We start from the raw sequence: 18,689 nt of genomic DNA on the forward strand, positions 1-18,689 counted from the left end.
TCATCTGTTGCCGAATTGAATCGACCCCAAAAAGCCTTATCTACCGACGTAGCAGCCATTTTGCTTACATGACGCAATGGCCGATCACGCGATGCTAACATCACGAACAGCTGCAGTCGTAAAAACTTTCATCCCAGCTGTGATTTTATCTTCTTCCTCCACTTCCTGTAAGTGTAAAGGATCTGAAGCAACGCATCACAACAGCTGTTGCAAGTGTTGACAAGGATATGCCCCGATGCATTTGGAACGAATTGGATGATCATATTGACATCTGTCATGTGACAAAAGGCTCACACATGGAATATTTGTAACTTAGGGGTCTATTTACTAAGCTTTGGATGGAGATAAACTGCATGGAGATAAATTACCAGCCAATGAGCTCCTAACTGTCATTTTTCAAACACAGCCTGTGACATGGCAGTTTGGAGCGGATTGGCTGGTACTTTATCTCCATCCAAGGTTTAGTAAATAGACCCCTTTGTAATAGAAACGTACAGAGCATATACTACATATCCATGTAAGTATTTTGACTATATCAATACTTCTTTGGTTTATATAAAATTTGAAAGAATTTCTTTTATAGTAACCCTGTATATCTCTTCATAAATTATTTTCCATTTTTCTATGCTTGTGTTCTCTTTTCTACACGTGTCATTGCAGAGCCTATTTTTTTTTATTTCTGGGGCTGGTAACATTTCAACAAACATCCATAATTATCCAATGCAGTACAAAACAAATTATACTAATAGCATTAGTTTGCTTATTTCTCCACAAATGGCAAAGACACTGCCAATTGGAAGAAAGGGAGGCAAAAGTAGTGTGCGTAATGTTTATTTAACCATTATCAAGAAATAATGTGTAAATGTGTAGGAATAATATGGTAGCCCAGAAAGACATACCATTTTACAACCTAAACAGTGAGATGAAGGGACCCCTGTTTTTATTGATACCCCCACCACCACCCAAATAACTGTGTGGAATAAGGTCTGCATGTTTCAGCTACTCAGAAGGAGCACAGGGGAATCTTGCACAATAGTCATAGAAAGAACACTGAGAGGCCAGGAGGCAAGGCGAGATTTGGTGTGGGCTTAGGTAAGGTAATCATGTTGCCTCACAGGAAGAATAATCTAGCCTGTACACCAAAACTTTTCCACCAACGCATGTGCTATGCCAATAGCCAGGGACTGAAATGAAAGGTCCAAGACCCCTGGTAGCCAGTCTTCCAACACAGTAATTGCTAAAAGTACATCCAACAACCACCACATTAAGATATATCATTTGCTTATTTGGAGAATAAAATGTAGAAAAATTACCAAAATTAAAAACCCTCTAGATTCATCTTTCAAAAGGGTCCATTTATGTGGAGGGGTCCAGCCCTGGTTGCTTGACCATTTTAATAAATTTGAATTTATTGCGTGTGATGACCCCTGTAAGTTAGTAGTCAGAAACCTCCATTACTTTATTTTTATTTCCCTTCATATGGAGATGGCTACCATTTTCGTATCATGGCGTATAACATTTTTCACTGTTATGGACGTTTAGGGTAAATGCAATTATCTCAGCTCAGAAAAGTCATAGAGAGCTGGAATAAAAACCATTAATTTCAGCACATTTTAAGCTACATTTGTGACATGTAACTATTTCCCTACCTCACTTCCTTATGACTGAAATTTTACATCATAGGTCTGCAAACGTGGTCCTCATTACCCCACAGTGCATGTTTTTCAGGTCTCCTCACAGAATCACAAGTGAAATAATTAACTCCACCTGCGGACCTTTTAAAATGTGTCTGTGAGTAATTAATACACCTGTGCACCTGCTGGGTTACCGGCAAAACATGCACTGTGTGGGGTAATGAGGACCAAGTTTGCAGACCAATGCTTTACATTTTTTCCAACTTTTGTTGTGAGCCATATCATAAAACGAACATTAGATATCTGAGAATTGTGCACTTGATTTGCTAAACTGATGACTAATTTATAAATGGCAGTAAGAGAACATAAAATAGTTTACACTTAAATCTGTCAGCAAAAATTAACAACCATATAAAAAAATAAATTGGATTTTAATTACCTACCGGTAAATCCTTTTCTCATAGTCCAAAAAGGATGCTGGGGTCCACATTAGTACCATCGGGTATATACGGGTCCACTAGGAGCCAATGGCACTTTAAGAGTTTGAGAGTGTGGGCTAGCTCCTCCCTCTATGCCCCTCCTTCCAGACCCAGTCTAGAAACTGTGCCAGAGGAGACGGACATCTTCGAGAGAAGGATTACACAGATAGTGGCGAGATTCACACCAGCTCACACACAAGGCAACCCAAGCTAACTAGCTTGAAACATCAGCAACGGCTGAACAAGATTACTTACCAAGTAACAAGACAGTACTTACCCAGAACTAAGCAGTACTGAAATAAATAACCACTGCAGGATAACGAAGCGCTGGGCGGGCACCCAGCATCCTCTACGGACTACGAGAAAAGGATTTACTGGTAGGTAATTAAAATTCTATTTTCTCTTACGTCCTAGAGGATGCTAGGGTCCACATTAGTACCATGGGGATATACCAAAGCTTCCAGAACGGGAGGGAGAGCGTAGAGGCTCCTGCAGAACCAATTAACCAAACTTAAGATCATCAGAGGCCAAAGTATCGAACTTGTAGAACTTTGCGAACGTGTTAGACCCCGACCAAGTAGCTGCGCAGCAGAGTTGTAACGTCGAGACACCCCGGACAGCCGCCCAGGAAGAACCCCCCTTACGAGTAGAGTGGGCCTTAACAGACGTAGGACACGGCAAGCCAGCCGTAGAATATGCATGCTGGATAGTGAACCTGATCCAGCGAGAGATCGTCTGCTTAGAAGCAGGACACCCAATTTTCTTGGGATCATACAGGACAAACAGAGTCCGATTTTCTGTGATGAGCAGTCCTCCCCACATAGATTTTTAGAGCCCTTACAACATCTAAGGACTTTGAGGAAATTCAGGAGTCAGTCGCAACTGGCACCACAATAGGTTGTTTGATATGGAATGCAGACACAACCTTCGGAAGAAACTGCTGACGTGTCCGAAGCTCAGCTCTATCTTCATGGAAGATCAAGTATGGGCTTTTACAGGACAAAGCCCCCAACTCCAACACACGTCTAGCAGAAGCTAAGGCCAACAAAGTGACAGACTTCCACGTGAGAAACTTGACCTCAACCTCCTGTAGAGGTTCAAACCAGTCCGACTGGAGGAACTGCAACACCACGTTAAGATTCCAGGGCGCCGTAGGTGGTACAAAGGGAGGTTGGATGTGCAGAACTCCCTTCAAAAAAGTCTGAACCTCAGGGAGGGCAGCCAACTGTTTCTGGAAGAAAATGGACAGAGCCGAAATCTGGACCTTTATGGATCCTAACCTCAGGCCAATATCCACACCTGCTTGCAGAAAGAGGAGAAAACATCCCAGTTGAAACTCCACCGAAGGAAACTTCTTGGACTCACACCAAGATACATATTTTTTCCAAATACGATGGTAATGTTTAAACGTTACTCCTTTCCTAGCCTGTATCAGGGTAGAAATAACCTTGCTTGGAATGCCCTTCCGAGCCAGTGTCTGGCGTTCAACCTCCATGCCGTCAAACGTAGCCATGGTAAGTCTTGATAGGCGAACGGCCCTTGCTGCAGCAGGTCCTCCCGAAGAGGTAGAGGCCTCGGCTCTTCTAGCAGTAGAGTCAGAAGATCTGAGTACCAAGTCCTTCTTGGCCAGTCCGGAGCAATGAAGATTGCCTGAATGAGTGGAAGTGGAGGAAACACGTGCACCGACTGGAACACCCACAGAGTCACTAGGGTGTCCGCCGCCACTGCTTGCGGATCCCTCGACCTGGAACAATACCGCCAAAGCTTCTTGTTGAGACGAGAGGACATCATGTCGATTTGGGGTATGCCCCAAAGGTCTGTTACCTCCTTGAACACCTCCTGATGGAGACCCCACTCCCCTGGATGGAGATCGTGTCTGCTGAGGCAGTCCGCTTCCCAGTTGTCTACTCCCGGAATGAAAATTGCTGACAGCGCCAACGCATGTTTTTCTGCCCAGAGGATGATTCTTGTTACCTCTGACATTGCAGCTCTGCTCTTCGTTCCGCCTTGTCGGTTTAGGTAAGCCACTGTTGTTACGTTGTCCGACTGTACTTGAACAGCCCGATTTCTCAGAAAATGAGCCGCTTGGAGAAGACCGTTGTATACAGCTCTTAGTTCCAGAATGTTTATTGGCAGGCCGGCTTCCAGACTTGACCACCTTCCTTGGAAGGTTTCCCCTCGAGTGACTGCGCCCCAGCCCTGGAGACTTGCATCCGTGGTTAGAAGGATCCAGTCCTGAATCCCAAACCTGCGGAGCTCCAGAAGGTGAGGTAATTGCAGCCACCAGAGGAGTGAAATCCTGGCCTTTGGCGACAGACGTATGACGTATTCTCTGGTGCATGTGTAGATGGGATCCCAACCACTTGTCCAGAATATCCAGCTGGAAGGACCGAGCGTGAAACCCCCCATATTGCAGAGCCTCGTAAGAGGGCACCATCTTCCCCAGAAGGTGAATGCACTGATGAACAGACACCCGGGCTGGCTTCAGGACATCCCGGACCATTGATTGCATCACCAACGCTTTTTCCTCTGGAAGAAACACCCTCTGCACCTCCGTGTCGAGGATCATTTCCAGAAAGGACAACCTCCTGGTTGGTTTCCAAATGTGATTTTGGGATATTCAAGATCCAACCATGTTCCTTGAGAAGCTGGTTCGTGAGAGCTATTGACTGAAACAGCTTCTCCTTGGATGATGCCTTTATCAGCAGATCGTCCAGATACGGAATTATGTTCACCCCGTCTGCGGAGGAGAACCATCATTTCCACCATCACCTTGGTGAAAACCCTTGGTGCTGTGGAGAGGCCGAATGGCAGGGCCTGGAACTGAAAATGACAGTCCAACAGAGTGAATCAGAGATAAGCTTGATGCGGCAGAAAAATAGGAATGTGGAGGTACGCATCCTTAATATCCAGGGATACCAGGAATTCCCCCTCTTCCAGAACTGATATCACTGCCTTTAGAGACTCCATTTTGAACTTGTACTCCCTCAGAAAGGGGTTTAGTGATTTTAAGTTCAGAATGGGCCTGACCGAACCATCCGGTTTCGGTACCACAAAAAGGTTTGAATAGTAACCTCTGTTTTGCAGATGAGGTGGCAAAGCTGGCAAGCCCGATGTGAAGAACCGATGAGGAGGGAGATCTTGAAATTCCAGCCGGTACCCCTGGGACACAATATCTAGTACCCAGGGGTCCAGGCCGGACGACACCCAGACGTGACTGAAATGTCTGAGTCTCAGCCCTACTTCCAGGCTGCGCTGTCCACCGTTATGCGGAGGACTTTGGCGCACCTGAAACAGGCTTCTGTTCTTGGAAACCTGCTGCAGCAGTTTTCTTGGATTTTGGTCGGCCCTCTCTAAAGAAGGTGTTGGCCGGTTTGGTTTTTCTTGGTTTAGAAACCTGAAAGGACTGAGATGCAGGTGAGGAAAAAGGTTTCTTCGTAGCAGGAGCTGCTGAGGGAAGAAAAGGGAACTTACCCGCTGTAGCCGTGGAGATTCATGCATCCAATGCTTTCCCAAAGAGAGCCTGACCTGTGTAGGGTAGGGTCTCCACACCTCTCCTGGATTCCGCGTCGGCAGACCACTGGCGCAGCCACAGTCCTCAACGAGCTGAGACAGATATGGAAGAAATTCCTGCAGCCATTGAACCCAGGTCTTTCATGGATTCCACCATAAAACTTGCAGAATTCTGAATGTTACGGAGAAACAATTCAATTTCACTCTTATCTAACTTATCCAAACACTTATCCAAATCCTCAAGTAACTTGCCTGACCACTTTCCTATAGCTTTGGAAATCCATGCACAGGCAATAGTAGGACGGAGTATCGCCCCTGAAGCCGTGTATATGGACTTGAGCGTAGTATCAATCTTGCGATCAGCCGGCGCCTTTAAGGCGGTTGATCCTGGGACAGGTAAAACCACCTTTTTTGAGAGTCTGGATACAGACGCATCAACTATGGGTGGGTTTTCCCATTTCTTTCTATCCTTCTCTGGGAAGGAGAAAGCAACCAGAAACCTCCTAGGGATCTGGAATTTTTTCTCTGGATTTTCCCATGCTTTTTCAAATATAGCATTCATGGACGCAGGGAAGGTTAGCGAGGCTTTCTTATTGTCAGTGAAGTAAGCCTCCTCAACCTGTTCAGGTGTTGTGTCAGTAATATTCAACACATCTCTAATAGTCTCTATCATCAACTTCACCCCTTTTGCAAGAGATGCGGCCCCCCTGAGTACGTCCCCATCACCGTCTGCCGTGTCAGAGTCAGTATCCGTGTCTTCTTGCATGATCTGAGCAAGAGCACATTTGTGGGAACCAACAGAGGGGGGCCTGAGGTAACAGAACCAGACCACACAGCCATAGACTTCTGTAAAACCTGAGTTGCAGATTCATTCTGAGCAACCCTAGCAGAAATCTGAGAAATCATAGTTTTGATAGAGGATAACCACTCCGGCTCCCTTGCTGGTATCTGCACTACAACAGTGCAATCCTGATTACATGGAATGAGATCATCCTGAAAGGACATGTCCTCAGCTGCATATGACCAGGGTCCCTGGACATAGCTGACTGGAGGCCCCAAACACTCCACACACACAGGGTAGGTTAGGCAGAGTTTCCCCCCTGAGAATGGCAAGAGAGACACAGAGATCAGAGCCAACCCACTCACAGCGCTGTTAAGGACACCTATCATCAGGGGAGGCGGTCAACATCCCGCTGGACGGGATCCCGGCGGTCGAAATACCGACGCAGGAATCCCGACCGCCACAATCCCGACATATTCTCCCTCCGTGGGTGTCCACGACACCCATAGAGGGAGAATATAATAGTGTGCCGAGCGCAGCGAGGCACCGTGCCCGCAGCGTGGCGAGCGAAGCGAGCCCGCAAGGGGCTGCGTTCCGCTCGCCACCCCTGTCGGGATTGTGCGGTCGGGATTCCGGCGTCGGGATTTCGACCGCCGGGATCCCGTCCAGCGGGATTACGTACTGATCCCCTTATCAGCGCCCACCGTGTACTGTAAAAGTTGCACAGATCTAATTCACCGCCTCCCCTCCCTTCTACAACCCCCTGGTACCGCACAGGATAGCTGGAGTTGCTTGGAGGGACAGCTCTGTCAGCGTCTGTGTACAGGAACTGCAGGCAGGAAAATGGCGCTGAACGCTGCTGGGTCCGCCCTGAGGAGAAGCTCTGCCCCTTGAAGATGGCGCGTCTTCCTGCACAAATTCTTTATACTGGCCTGAGGACTCCGTCGCACGGCGGGGGATTCCGTCCCCTGTTGAGCGTCTGAGTACGGAGGATTGTGACGCCAGCCTGGGGATTCAGTCTCCAGTAAGCGTCTGTGACCAGTGTAGAGTATTAAGTTGCTGGCTCAGGACACCCCTAAAAGCGTCAACACTGTGTGCCGCTGAGCCTTCCCGGAGCACAGCAGCTTAGAGCTGAGCTCCTAACCTTGTGCCGTCATATCTCGCCTCTTCTGATCTTCTGGCTCTGTAAGGGGGTGGCGGCATGCTGCCGGGGTGAGCGATCCCCTGTGGCGGGGAACGTTCGATCCCCTCAGGAGCTCAGTGTCCTGTCAGTGAAGATAGTGGTTCAGACCCCGCAGGGCGCACAATACTCTCCCCCCCCTAGTCCCATTAAGCAGGGAGGCTGTTGCCAGCAACCTCCCTGTAAAATAATAAACTCTAAAATAAACTTTTACTAAAGAATCTCTGTAGAGCTCCCCTAGCTGTGACCGGCTCCTCCGGGCACATTTTCTAAACTGGGTCTGGTAGGATGGGCATAGAGGGAGGAGCCAGCCCACACACTCAAACTCTTAAAGTGCCAATGGCTCCTAGTGGACCCGTCTATACCCATGGTACTAATGTGGACCCCAGCATTCTCTAGGACATAAGAGAAAACAAGTGAATATCAATAAATAATCACTTGCTTTTTGTAAATGAAAAAAAAAAATCCACACAAAATAGGATTTTGGAGAATCAGACAAGTATAATTAATAGAAAAGCATGTATTACCTCTAGTCACTTCTGTGACCATACATTTGAAATCAAGTTTGAACATGTGAATGGGAGAGGTTACCTGAGGAGAATCAAAAGGATATCGACTGCCGAACTTAAATAAAAGCTGGAACTTTTCTCCTTCATATAATGTTCCTGGGGCGCCTTCCATATCTACAATCCACCTGGAAAGCGATAAAGACAAGTTCCATCTTACCATATAAAAAGATACACAGACTTATAAAACAAGAAGAGGGATTGAAGATTAGATGAAGTTTCCACAATTTCAGTTTACAAGAAAAATGTTTAGGACTTTCATGTTTGATGCTACATTTATTTTTAGGTACCACAAGATAGTCCGTCACACAATAGGTTTTAAAAAAGGCAGGGTTCAATGGGACTTACATAAAAAGGTACACCGCTAACAGTGTGAAAATCTTGCAATAGGCAGCACAATCTTGAGATAAAACATTTTTTTCTGAAAATGAAATCTGTGTACAAAGTACTTGAGTCACAGGGATGTGCAGATCAAATAATCTAAAAAAATGCTTTGGGGAAAATGAAATCAGCTACAGGGAGATTCAATTAGCAGGGGTTTACCCACCACGTTTAGCTACTGAGAAATACAGGCAGGTAATTATCCATCATGCTGTACCATTAAGGAGGAGTCTTATTGGCTCCAAATGTATTCTGCAGCAGGACAATGACCCCAAACGCACAGCCAATGTCATTAAGAACTATCTTCAGCATAAAGAAGGACAGAGTCTAAACATCATCTAGTTCTAGTCTGTCTGGGATTACATGAAGAGACAAATGGATTTGAGCAAGCCTACATCCACAGAAGATCTGTGGTTAGTTCTCAAAGACGTTGGGAACAACCTCCCTGCAGAGTTCTGTTTTAACCCTGTTTCTGTAGTGCAGTGCAGGGGAGAGCCTGGGAGCCTTCCTAGCAGCGGAGCTGTGTAGGAAAATGGCGCTGTGTGCTGAGGAGAATAGGCCCCGCCCCCTTTTCGGCGGGCTTCTTCTCCCGGTTTTTCTGACAACCTGGCAGGGGTTAAATACATCCATATAGCCCCAGAGGCTATATGTGATGTATTTTTAGCCAGCATAGGTACTTTCATTGCTGCCCAGGGCGCCCCCCCCCGGCGCCCTGCACCCTCAGTGACCGTTGGTGTGAAGTGTGCTGAGAGCAATGGCGCACAGCTGCCGTGCTGTGCGCTACCTTAAGAAGACAGGGATGTCTTCAGCCGCCAATTTCTGGACCTCTTCTTTCTTCAGCATCTGCAAGGGGGCCGGCGGCGCGGCTCCGGTGACCCATCCAGGCTGTACCTGTGATCGTCCCTCTGGAGCTAGTGTCCAGTAGCCTAAGAAGCCAATCCATCCTGCACGCAGGTGAGTTCACTTCTTCTCCCCTAAGTCCCGCGTTGCAGTGAGCCTGTTGCCAGCAGGACTCACTGAAAATAAAAAACCTAACAAAACTTTTACTCTAAGCAGCTCTTTAGGAGAGCCACCTAGATTGCACCCTTCTCGGCCGGGCACAAAAACCTAACTGGGGCTTGGAGGAGGGTCATAGGGGGAGGAGCCAGTGCACACCACCTGATCCTAAAGCTTTTACTTTTGTGCCCTGTCTCCTGCGGAGCCGCTATTCCCCATGGTCCTTACGGAGTCCCCAGCATCCACTTAGGACGTCAGAGAAAAACTGTGTGCAAGTGTACCTAGACGAATTGATGCTGTTTAATTTAGATGTCTCTTTAGTTCATTCACTTGCATTTTAATTGATAAAAATAAAACAATTAACAATTCTATTTTTGAAAGCTTTCTTACTTTGCAGCATTTTTTCCACGCCTGCCTAAAACTTTTGCACAGTACTGAATATACACATGCGAACACACATACACCCATCAGCTATAATTTTAAAACGACCTACAGGTGAAGTGAATAACATTGATTATCTTGTTAAAATAGCACCTGTAAAGGGGTGGGATATATTAAAGTGAACACTCAGTTCTTGAATGTGTGTTGGAAGCAGGAAAAAAAGTGCAAGGATCGGAGAAACTTTGGCAAGAGCCGATACACAGAAGAGCTACTGTACCACAAACTGCTAAAAAGTTAACGCTGGCTATGATAGAAAGGTGTCAGAACTCATGGAGTCTCACAGCTGCAGACCGGTCAAAGTGCCCAAGCTGACGCCTGTCCTCCAACGAAAGCATCAGAAATTGACCATGGAGCAATGGAAGAAGTGAGCCTGGTCTAAATGATCATGCTGTCGTTTTACGTCTGGACAGATATGTGTGCACGGTTTACCTGGGGAAGAGATGGCACCAGGATGCCCTATGGGAAGAAGCTAAAGCCGGCGGAGGCAGTGTGATGCTCTGGCCAAAGTTCTGCTGGGAAACCTTGAGTCCTGGCATAAATGTGGATGCTATTGCTTTTCGTGGATGCTAATAGTGGCTCATGTTCCACATTCCTGGCACCTACAGGATTTTCTTGCACTACCAATTTGTGTAGAATGTCTTTGCTGTGTCAAGAGGTATGAGCAAACTAATGGAAATTCTTGGTATGTGTGTGGTTACTGCATACACAAACGACTGATATCCGTTTTTGGAATCTGACTAGCCTAAAAAGTGCCAAAATAGGCTCAGCACAGAGGTGAGAAAGCCTCAATGGAGCAAGTGTTGATCTCCAAGTGTTTTGCCAGATTTTCAATATACAGTAGACTAGTCAAACAGTTGTAGTATAAAAGGCCCCATTAGTGAATCTGAACTAGGCTACAACAACAGCTGGTTGTGGACTATATTGGACCAGAATATATTACTATTAGGATCAATACAATTGTAACAGTCATCGCCTATTTCAGCAGCTGGCGGAGCCTCCCCAAACAGGCGAATTGAGGCCGATTTGGTCTGTGGTTTCCAGCTACCGCAAGAAATAGCAAACTGAAGACTTTGCTTTAGGTGTGGTTGCTTATCCAGTCACCTGGGAGACCGTAGAGGGAAGGACAACACCTACAGTGTATCTTACATTTATTCAGGTCACAAGTGTAAATCAGTAAAAGACGGCCAGGATGACATTGAAATGAGTTGCTACAGGACTAGCAAACGTCAGCAGCACAAAGCTTCTTGATTCTGGTCTTATTCCAACAACATGGGAAAGGGTCTTAAATAAAAGCATGCAAAATTCCTTTCAAAACTGTTCTAGTTATTGGTATTCAGCGGTATATAAGTGTTCTAAGGACTTTTAATTACCCTTACAAAGGATGATAATTACTTGGATGAGTAATGCAAGATTAATACCTGTAAAGAAAGATAATTACTAGAATTTGTGGTATAACGAAAAATGCATTCTAAGCTTATACCTTCCAGAATGTTTAATGCTTTCGATGTAATGTGTGTATGGTACTAGAGAAAGAGAATATAGTGAAAAGCTGACTAAATAGGTCATTTCCCTGTGAGCAATGAATAGACTTTGTTATGCGATACAATCAAAACCACCCACAGATGTGTCCTTTCTTATTGTAGCTTCAGTCACGCCAAATAACCACTCTGTGTGCCAGGTACAGTGCGACTCGGCCTCTCCAAGTCTCTTTCTTGCTTTAAATGTTTGTCTTATTCACATAAAACAACAACTGTGAGCAACAAACACCACTGCTAGCTTACAGATTAATTTGAGGTGCAACATATGCTTGTATAGGATGAGTATCCCTTATCCAAAATGCTTGGGACCAGAGGTATTTTGGATATCGGATTTTTCCGTATTTTGGAATAATTGCATACCATAATGAGATATCAAGGTGATGGGACCTAAGTCTAAGCACAGAATGTATTTATGTTACATATACACCTTATACACACAGCCTGAATGTCATTTTAGCCAATTTTAGCTAATATTTTTTATAACTTTGTGCATTAAACAAAGTGTGTTTACATTCACACAATTCATTTATGTATCATATACACCTTATACACACAGCCTGAAGGTCATTTAATACAATATTTTTAATAACTTTGTGTATTAAACAAAATTTGTGTACATTGAGCCATCAGAAAACAAAGGTTTCACTCTCTCACTCAAAAAAGTCAGTATTTCGGAATATTCCGTATTTCGGAATATTTGGATATGGGATACTCAACCTGTAGTACTACAGTCTATATGTGCAGATCGGGTCCTGCGTCATCCCACACAGTGCCCTCTAAGCCGCAGCATCCGCATCCTGTGGCCGTTTCGAGGCGGGGAAGGGGTGCGTTCAGCCAGCGTTTCTGAAAACAGGGGCTTGTTGGCCCAGCATTCTGGGCATGCCGAGGCCAGTAGCTACGTCCTGCCCCAGCAGCATGAAAACACTGGGCCATCCTGAGTAACCTGATGATCTGATACAGTGTCTTCGGATGCAGCAGCGGATCAGAGAAGCCGGCAGGAGGCGTCTATTTACACAAGTCTCTAGCGGCATTAGCATATTTTCGTACAGCGGCTGTGCCACGGTGTCCATATCTGAATCAGTGTTAACAGGGCTTCTATACAAGAGCCAGGGCTTTTCCTCACGCAGAGTTACGTTGTGCTTTATCTGCAGCTTTGTACGTGTGTTAAACCAATTTCTTTGTGATTAAAGTAGCAGACTAGCATCTTCAGTACACTGTGAGCGGCTTCTCATTGCATCTGCAATTCAACAAATACGCAAAGTCTAAAAGAAAATAAGATTTTACTTACCAGTAAATCTATTTCTCGTAGTCCGTAGTGGATGCTGGGGACTCCGTAAGGACCATGGGGATAGACGGGCTCCGCAGGAGACATGGGCACTTTAAGAAAGAATTTAGGTTCTGGTGTGCTCTGGCTCCTCCCTCTATGTCCCTCCTCCAGACCTCAGTTAGAGAAACTGTGCCCAGAAGAGCTGACAGTACAAGGAAAGGATTTTGGTAATCCAGGGCAAGATTCATACCAGCCACACCAATCACACCGTATAACAGGAGTTTATAACAACCAGTCAATAGTATGACAACAACAGAGCATCAGGTCCAACCCTGATGAAACCATAACATAACCCTTATTGAAGCAATAACTATATACAAGCATTGCAGAAGAAGTCCGCACTTGGGACGGGCGCCCAGCATCCACTACGGACTACGAGAAATAGATTTACCGGTAAGTAAAATCTTATTTTCTCTAACGTCCTAGTGGATGCTGGGGACTCCGTAAGGACCATGGGGATTATACCAAAGCTCCCAAACGGACGGGAGAGTGCGGATGACTTTGCAGCACCGATTGAGCAAACACAAGGTCCTCCTCAGCCAGGATATCAAACTTGTAGAACTTTGCAAAAGTGTTTGAACCTGACCAAGTAGCCGCTCGGCAAAGCTGTAATGCCGAGACCCCTCGGGCAGCCGCCCAAGAAGAGCCCACCTTCCTAGTGGAATGGGCCTTAACTGATTTTGGCAGCGGCAATCCAGCCGCAGAATGAGCCTGCTGAATCGTGTAACAGATCCAGTGAGCAATAGTTTGGAAAACACAAACGAGAGAGCGCTATTCACATCCAAAGTGGATTTTTATTTTTACAATTCAAATAACTCTGAACTTAATGCCGGCCGGCAGTACATAAACATATATTAAAAATATCAATATGACCGTAAAATCCTAAAAACCAATAAATCACTGATTATAATCAAATTGATTCCATGCATATGCAGGTATAACCGTCCCACTTATATGGATTATTTTCCTTATTCCTCAAATATCCAGAAAAAATAAGAATTTACTTACCGATAATTCTATTTCTCGTAGTCAGTAGTGGATGCTGGGGACTCCGTCAGGACTATGGGGAATAGCGGCTCCGCAGGAGACAGGGCACAAAATTAAAAGTTTGACCACTAGGTGGTGTGCACTGGCTCCTCCCCCTATGACCCTCCTCCAAGCCTCAGTTAGGATACTGTGCCCGGACGAGCGTACACAATAAGGAAGGATTTTGAATCCCGGGTAAGACTCATACCAGCCACACCAATCACACTGTACAACTTGTGATCTGAACCCAGTTAACAGCATGATAACAGAGGAGCCTCTGAAACGATGGCTTCCAACAATAATAACCCGATTTTTGTAATAATAACTATGTACAAGTATTGCAGACAATCCGCACTTGGGATGGGCGCCCAGCATCCACTACGGACTACGAGAAATAGAATTATCGGTAAGTAAATTCTTATTTTCTCTGACGTCCTAAGTGGATGCTGGGGACTCCGTCAGGACCATGGGGATTATACCAAAGCTCCCAAACGGGCGGGAGAGTGCGGATGACTCTGCAGCACCGAATGAGAGAACTCCAGGTCCTCCTTAGCCAGGGTATCAAATTTGTAGAATTTTACAAACGTGTTCTCCCCTGACCACGTAGCTGCTCGGCAGAGTTGTAATGCCGAGACCCCTCGGGCAGCCGCCCAAGATGAGCCCACCTTCCTTGTGGAGTGGGCATTCACAGATTTTGGCTGTGGCAGGCCTGCCACAGAATGCGCAAGTTGAATTGTGCTACAAATCCAACGAGCAATCGTCTGCTTAGACGCAGGAGCACCCAGCTTGTTGGGTGCATACAGTATAAACAGCGAGTCAGACTTTCTGACTCCAGCCGTCCTTGAAATGTATATTTTTAAGGCTCTGACAACGTCCAACAACTTGGAGTCCTCCAAGCCGCTAGAAGCCGCAGGCACCACAATAGGTTGGTTCAGGTGAAACGCTGATACCACCTTAGGGAGAAACTGAGGACGCGTCCGCAGTTCTGCCCTGTCCGAATGGAAAATCAGATATGGGCTTTTGTACGATAAAGCCGCCAACTCTGACACTCTCCTGGCCGAAGCCAGGGCCAGTAGCATGGTCACTTTCCATGTAAGATATTTAAAATCCACCGATTTAAGTGGCTCAAACCAATGGGATTTGAGGAATTCCAAAACTACATTGAGATCCCACGGTGCCACTGGAGGCACAACCGGGGGCTGTATATGTAGTACTCCTTTGACAAAAGTTTGGACTTCAGGAACTGAAGCCAATTCTTTCTGGAAGAAAATCGACAGGGCCGATATTTGAACCTTAATGGACCCCAATTTGAGGCCCATAGACAATCCTGTTTGCAGGAAATGTAGGAATCGACCGAGTTGAAATTCCTCCGTCGGGGCCCTCCTGGCCTCACACCACGCAACATATTTTCTCCAAATGCGGTGATAATGCTGTGCGGTCACTTCCTTCCTGGCTTTAATCAGGGTAGGAATGACTTCTTCCGGAATGCCTTTTTCCTTCAGGATCCGGCGTTCAACCGCCATGCCGTCAAACGCAGCCGCGGTAAGTCTTGGAATAGACAAGGACCCTGCTGAAGCAGGTCCCTTCTTAGAGGTAGGGGCCACGGATCTTCCGTGAGCATCTCCTGAAGTTCCGGGTACCAAGTCCTTCTTGGCCAATCCGGAGCCACGAGCATCGTTCTTACTCCCCTTTGCCGTATAATTCTCAGTACCTTGGGTATGAGAGGCAGAGGAGGGAACACATACACTGACCGGAACACCCATGGTGTTACCAGGGCGTCCACAGCTATTGCCTGAGGATCTCTTGACCTGGCGCAATACCTGTCCAGTTTTTTGTTGAGGCGTGACGCCATCATGTCCACCACTGGTTTTTCCCAACGGATCGTAAGCATGTGGAAGACTTCTGGATGAAGTCCCCACTCTCCCGGGTGAAGGTCGTGTCTGCTGAGGAAGTCTGCTTCCCAGTTGTCCACTCCCGGAATGAACACTGCTGACAGTGCTATCACATGATTTTCCGCCCAGCGAAGAATCCTCGCAGCTTCTGCCATTGCCCCCCTGCTTCTTGTGCCGCCCTGTCTGTTTACGTGGGCGACTGCCGTAATGTTGTCCGACTGGATTAACACCGGCTGACCCTGAAGCAGAGGTTTTGCCAGGCTTAGAGCATTGTAGATCGCTCTTAGCTCCAGTATATTTATGTGAAGAGACGTCTCCAGGCTTGACCACATGCCCTGGAAGTTTCTTCCCTGTGTGACTGCTCCCCAGCCTCTCAGACTGGCATCTGTGGTCACCAGGACCCAGTCCTGTATTCCGAATCTGCGGCCCTCTAACAGATGAGCACTCTGCAACCACCACAGCAGAGACACCCTTGTCCTCGGAGACAAGGTTATCCGCTGATGCATCTGCAGATGCGATCCGGACCATTTGTCCAGCAGATCCCACTGAAAAATTCGTGCGTGGAATCTGCCGAATGGAATCGCTTCGTAAGAAGCCACCATTTTTCCCAGGACTCTTGTGCAATGATGCACAGACACTTTTCCTGGTTTTAGGAGGTTCCTGACAAGTTCGGATAACTCCCTGGCTTTCTCCTCCGGAAGAAACACCTTTTTCTGAACAGTGTCCAGAATCATCCCTAGGAACAGCAGACGTGTCGTCGGGCTTAGCTGGGATTTTGGAAAATTTAGAATCCACCCGTGCTGCTGCAGCACTACTTGGGTTAGTGCTACACCGGCCTCTAACTGTTCTCTGGATCTTGCCCTTATCAGGAGATCGTCCAAGTAAGGGATAATTAATACGCCTTTTCTTCGAAGAAGAATCATCATTTCGGCCATTACCTTGGTAAAGACCCGGGGTGCCGTGGACAATCCAAACGGCAGCGTCTGAAACTGATAATGACAGTTTTGTACCACGAACCTGAGGTACCCTTGGTGTGAAGGGCAAATTGGGACATGGAGGTAAGCATCCTTGATGTCCAAGGACACCATAAAGTCCCCTTCTTCCAGATTCGCTATCACTGCTCTGAGTGACTCCATCTTGAACTTGAACTTTTGTATGTACATGTTCAAAGCCTTCAGATTTAGAATAGGTCTTACCGAGCCGTCCGGCTTCGGTACCACAAACAGCGTGGAATAATACCCCTTTCCTTGTTGTAGAAGGGGTACCTTGACTATCACCTGCTGAGAATACAGCTTGTGAATGGCTTCCAATACCGTCTCCCTGTCGGAGGGAGACGTTGGTAAAGCAGACTTCAGGAACCGGCGAGGGGGAGACGTCTCGAATTCCAACCTGTAACCCTGAGATACTACCTGCAGGATCCAGGGGTCCACTTGCGAGTGAGCCCACTGCGCGCTGAAATTCTTGAGGCGACCCCCCACCGCACCAGAGTCCGCTTGTAAGGCCCCAGCGTCATGCTGAGAACTTTGCAGAAGCGGGGGAGGGCTTCTGCTCCTGAGAGGGAGCTGCTTGCTGCAGTCTCTTACCCTTTCCTTTGCCTCGGGGCAGATATGAATGCCCTTTGCCCGCTTATTCTTATGGGAACGAAAAGGCTGCGGCTGAAAAGACGGTGTCTTTTTCTGCTGGGAGGTAACCGGAGGTAAAAAGGTGGATTTTCCGGCTGTTGCCGTGGCCACCAAGTCCGATAGACCGACCCCAAATAACTCCTCCCCTTTATACGGCAATACTTCCATATGCCGCTTGGAATCCGCATCACCTGACCACTGTCGCGTCCATAAACTTCTTCTGGCAGAGATGGACAGCGCACTTACTCTTGATGCCAGAGTGCAAATATCCCTCTGTGCATCTCGCATATAAAGGAATGCATCCTTTAAATGCTCTATAGTCAATAAAATACTGTCCCTATCCAGGGTATCAATATTTTCAGTCAGTGACTCCGACCAAGCCACCCCAGCACTGCACATCCATGCTGATGCGATAGCTGGTCGCAGTATAACACCAGTATGTGTGTATATACTTTTTAGGGTATTTTCCAGCCTCCTATCAGCTGGGTCTTTGAGGGCGGCCGTTTCTGGGGACGGTAACGCCACTTGTTTTGATAAGCGTGTGAGCGCCTTATCTACCCTAGGGGGTGTTTCCCAGCGCGCCCTAACCTCTGGCGGGAAAGGGTATAATGCCAATAACTTCTTTGAAATTAGCAGTTTTTTATCGGGGTTAACCCACGCTTCATCACACACTTCATTCAATTCATCTGATTCAGGAAAAACTACAGGTAGTTTTTTCACACCCCACATAATACCCCTTTTTGTGGTACTTGCAGTATCAGAAATATGTAAAGCCTCCTTCATTGCCGTGATCATGTAACGAGTGGCCCTACTGGAAAATACGTTTATTTCTTCACCGTCGACACTGGAGTCAGTGGCCGTGTCGGTGTCCGTATCGACCGACTGAGGTAATGGGCGTTTTAAAGCCCCTGACGGTGTCTGAGACGCCTGGACAGGTACTAATTGGTTTGCCGGCCGTCTCATGTCGTCAACCGACTTCTGCAGCGTGCCGACATTATCACGTAATTCCATAAACAAAGCCATCCATTCCGGTGTCGACTCCCTAGGGGGTGACATCACCACTACAGGCAATTGCTCCGCCTCCACACCAACATCGTCCTCATACATGTCGACACACACGTACCGACACACAGCAGACACACAGGGAATGCTCTGATAGAAGACAGGACCCCACTAGCCCTTTGGGGAGACAGAGGGAGAGTTTGCCAGCACACACCCAAGCGCTATAAATATATAGGGACAACCTTAAATAAGTGTGTTCCCCTTATAGCAGCGTAAATATTATGAATATCGCCAAATAAGTGCCCCCCCTC

General features: G+C 46.8%; 1 protein-coding gene across 2 annotated transcripts in view; it reads right to left on the minus strand.

The window, feature by feature from the left end:
- The window catches only part of UBE2W (ubiquitin conjugating enzyme E2 W), a 156,145-nt gene that overhangs the window by 48,798 nt on the left and 88,658 nt on the right, over nt 1-18,689 (minus strand). For both annotated transcript variants that reach the window (XM_063923935.1, XM_063923936.1), the window contains exon 3: nt 8,179-8,281. In XM_063923935.1, coding sequence (XP_063780005.1) covers nt 8,179-8,281 — 103 coding nt within the window. The remainder of the gene's footprint in view (nt 1-8,178; nt 8,282-18,689) is intronic.

The sequence above is a fragment of the Pseudophryne corroboree genome, chromosome 5 (assembly GCF_028390025.1).
Source record: "Pseudophryne corroboree isolate aPseCor3 chromosome 5, aPseCor3.hap2, whole genome shotgun sequence".
Taxonomy (NCBI): domain Eukaryota; kingdom Metazoa; phylum Chordata; class Amphibia; order Anura; family Myobatrachidae; genus Pseudophryne; species Pseudophryne corroboree.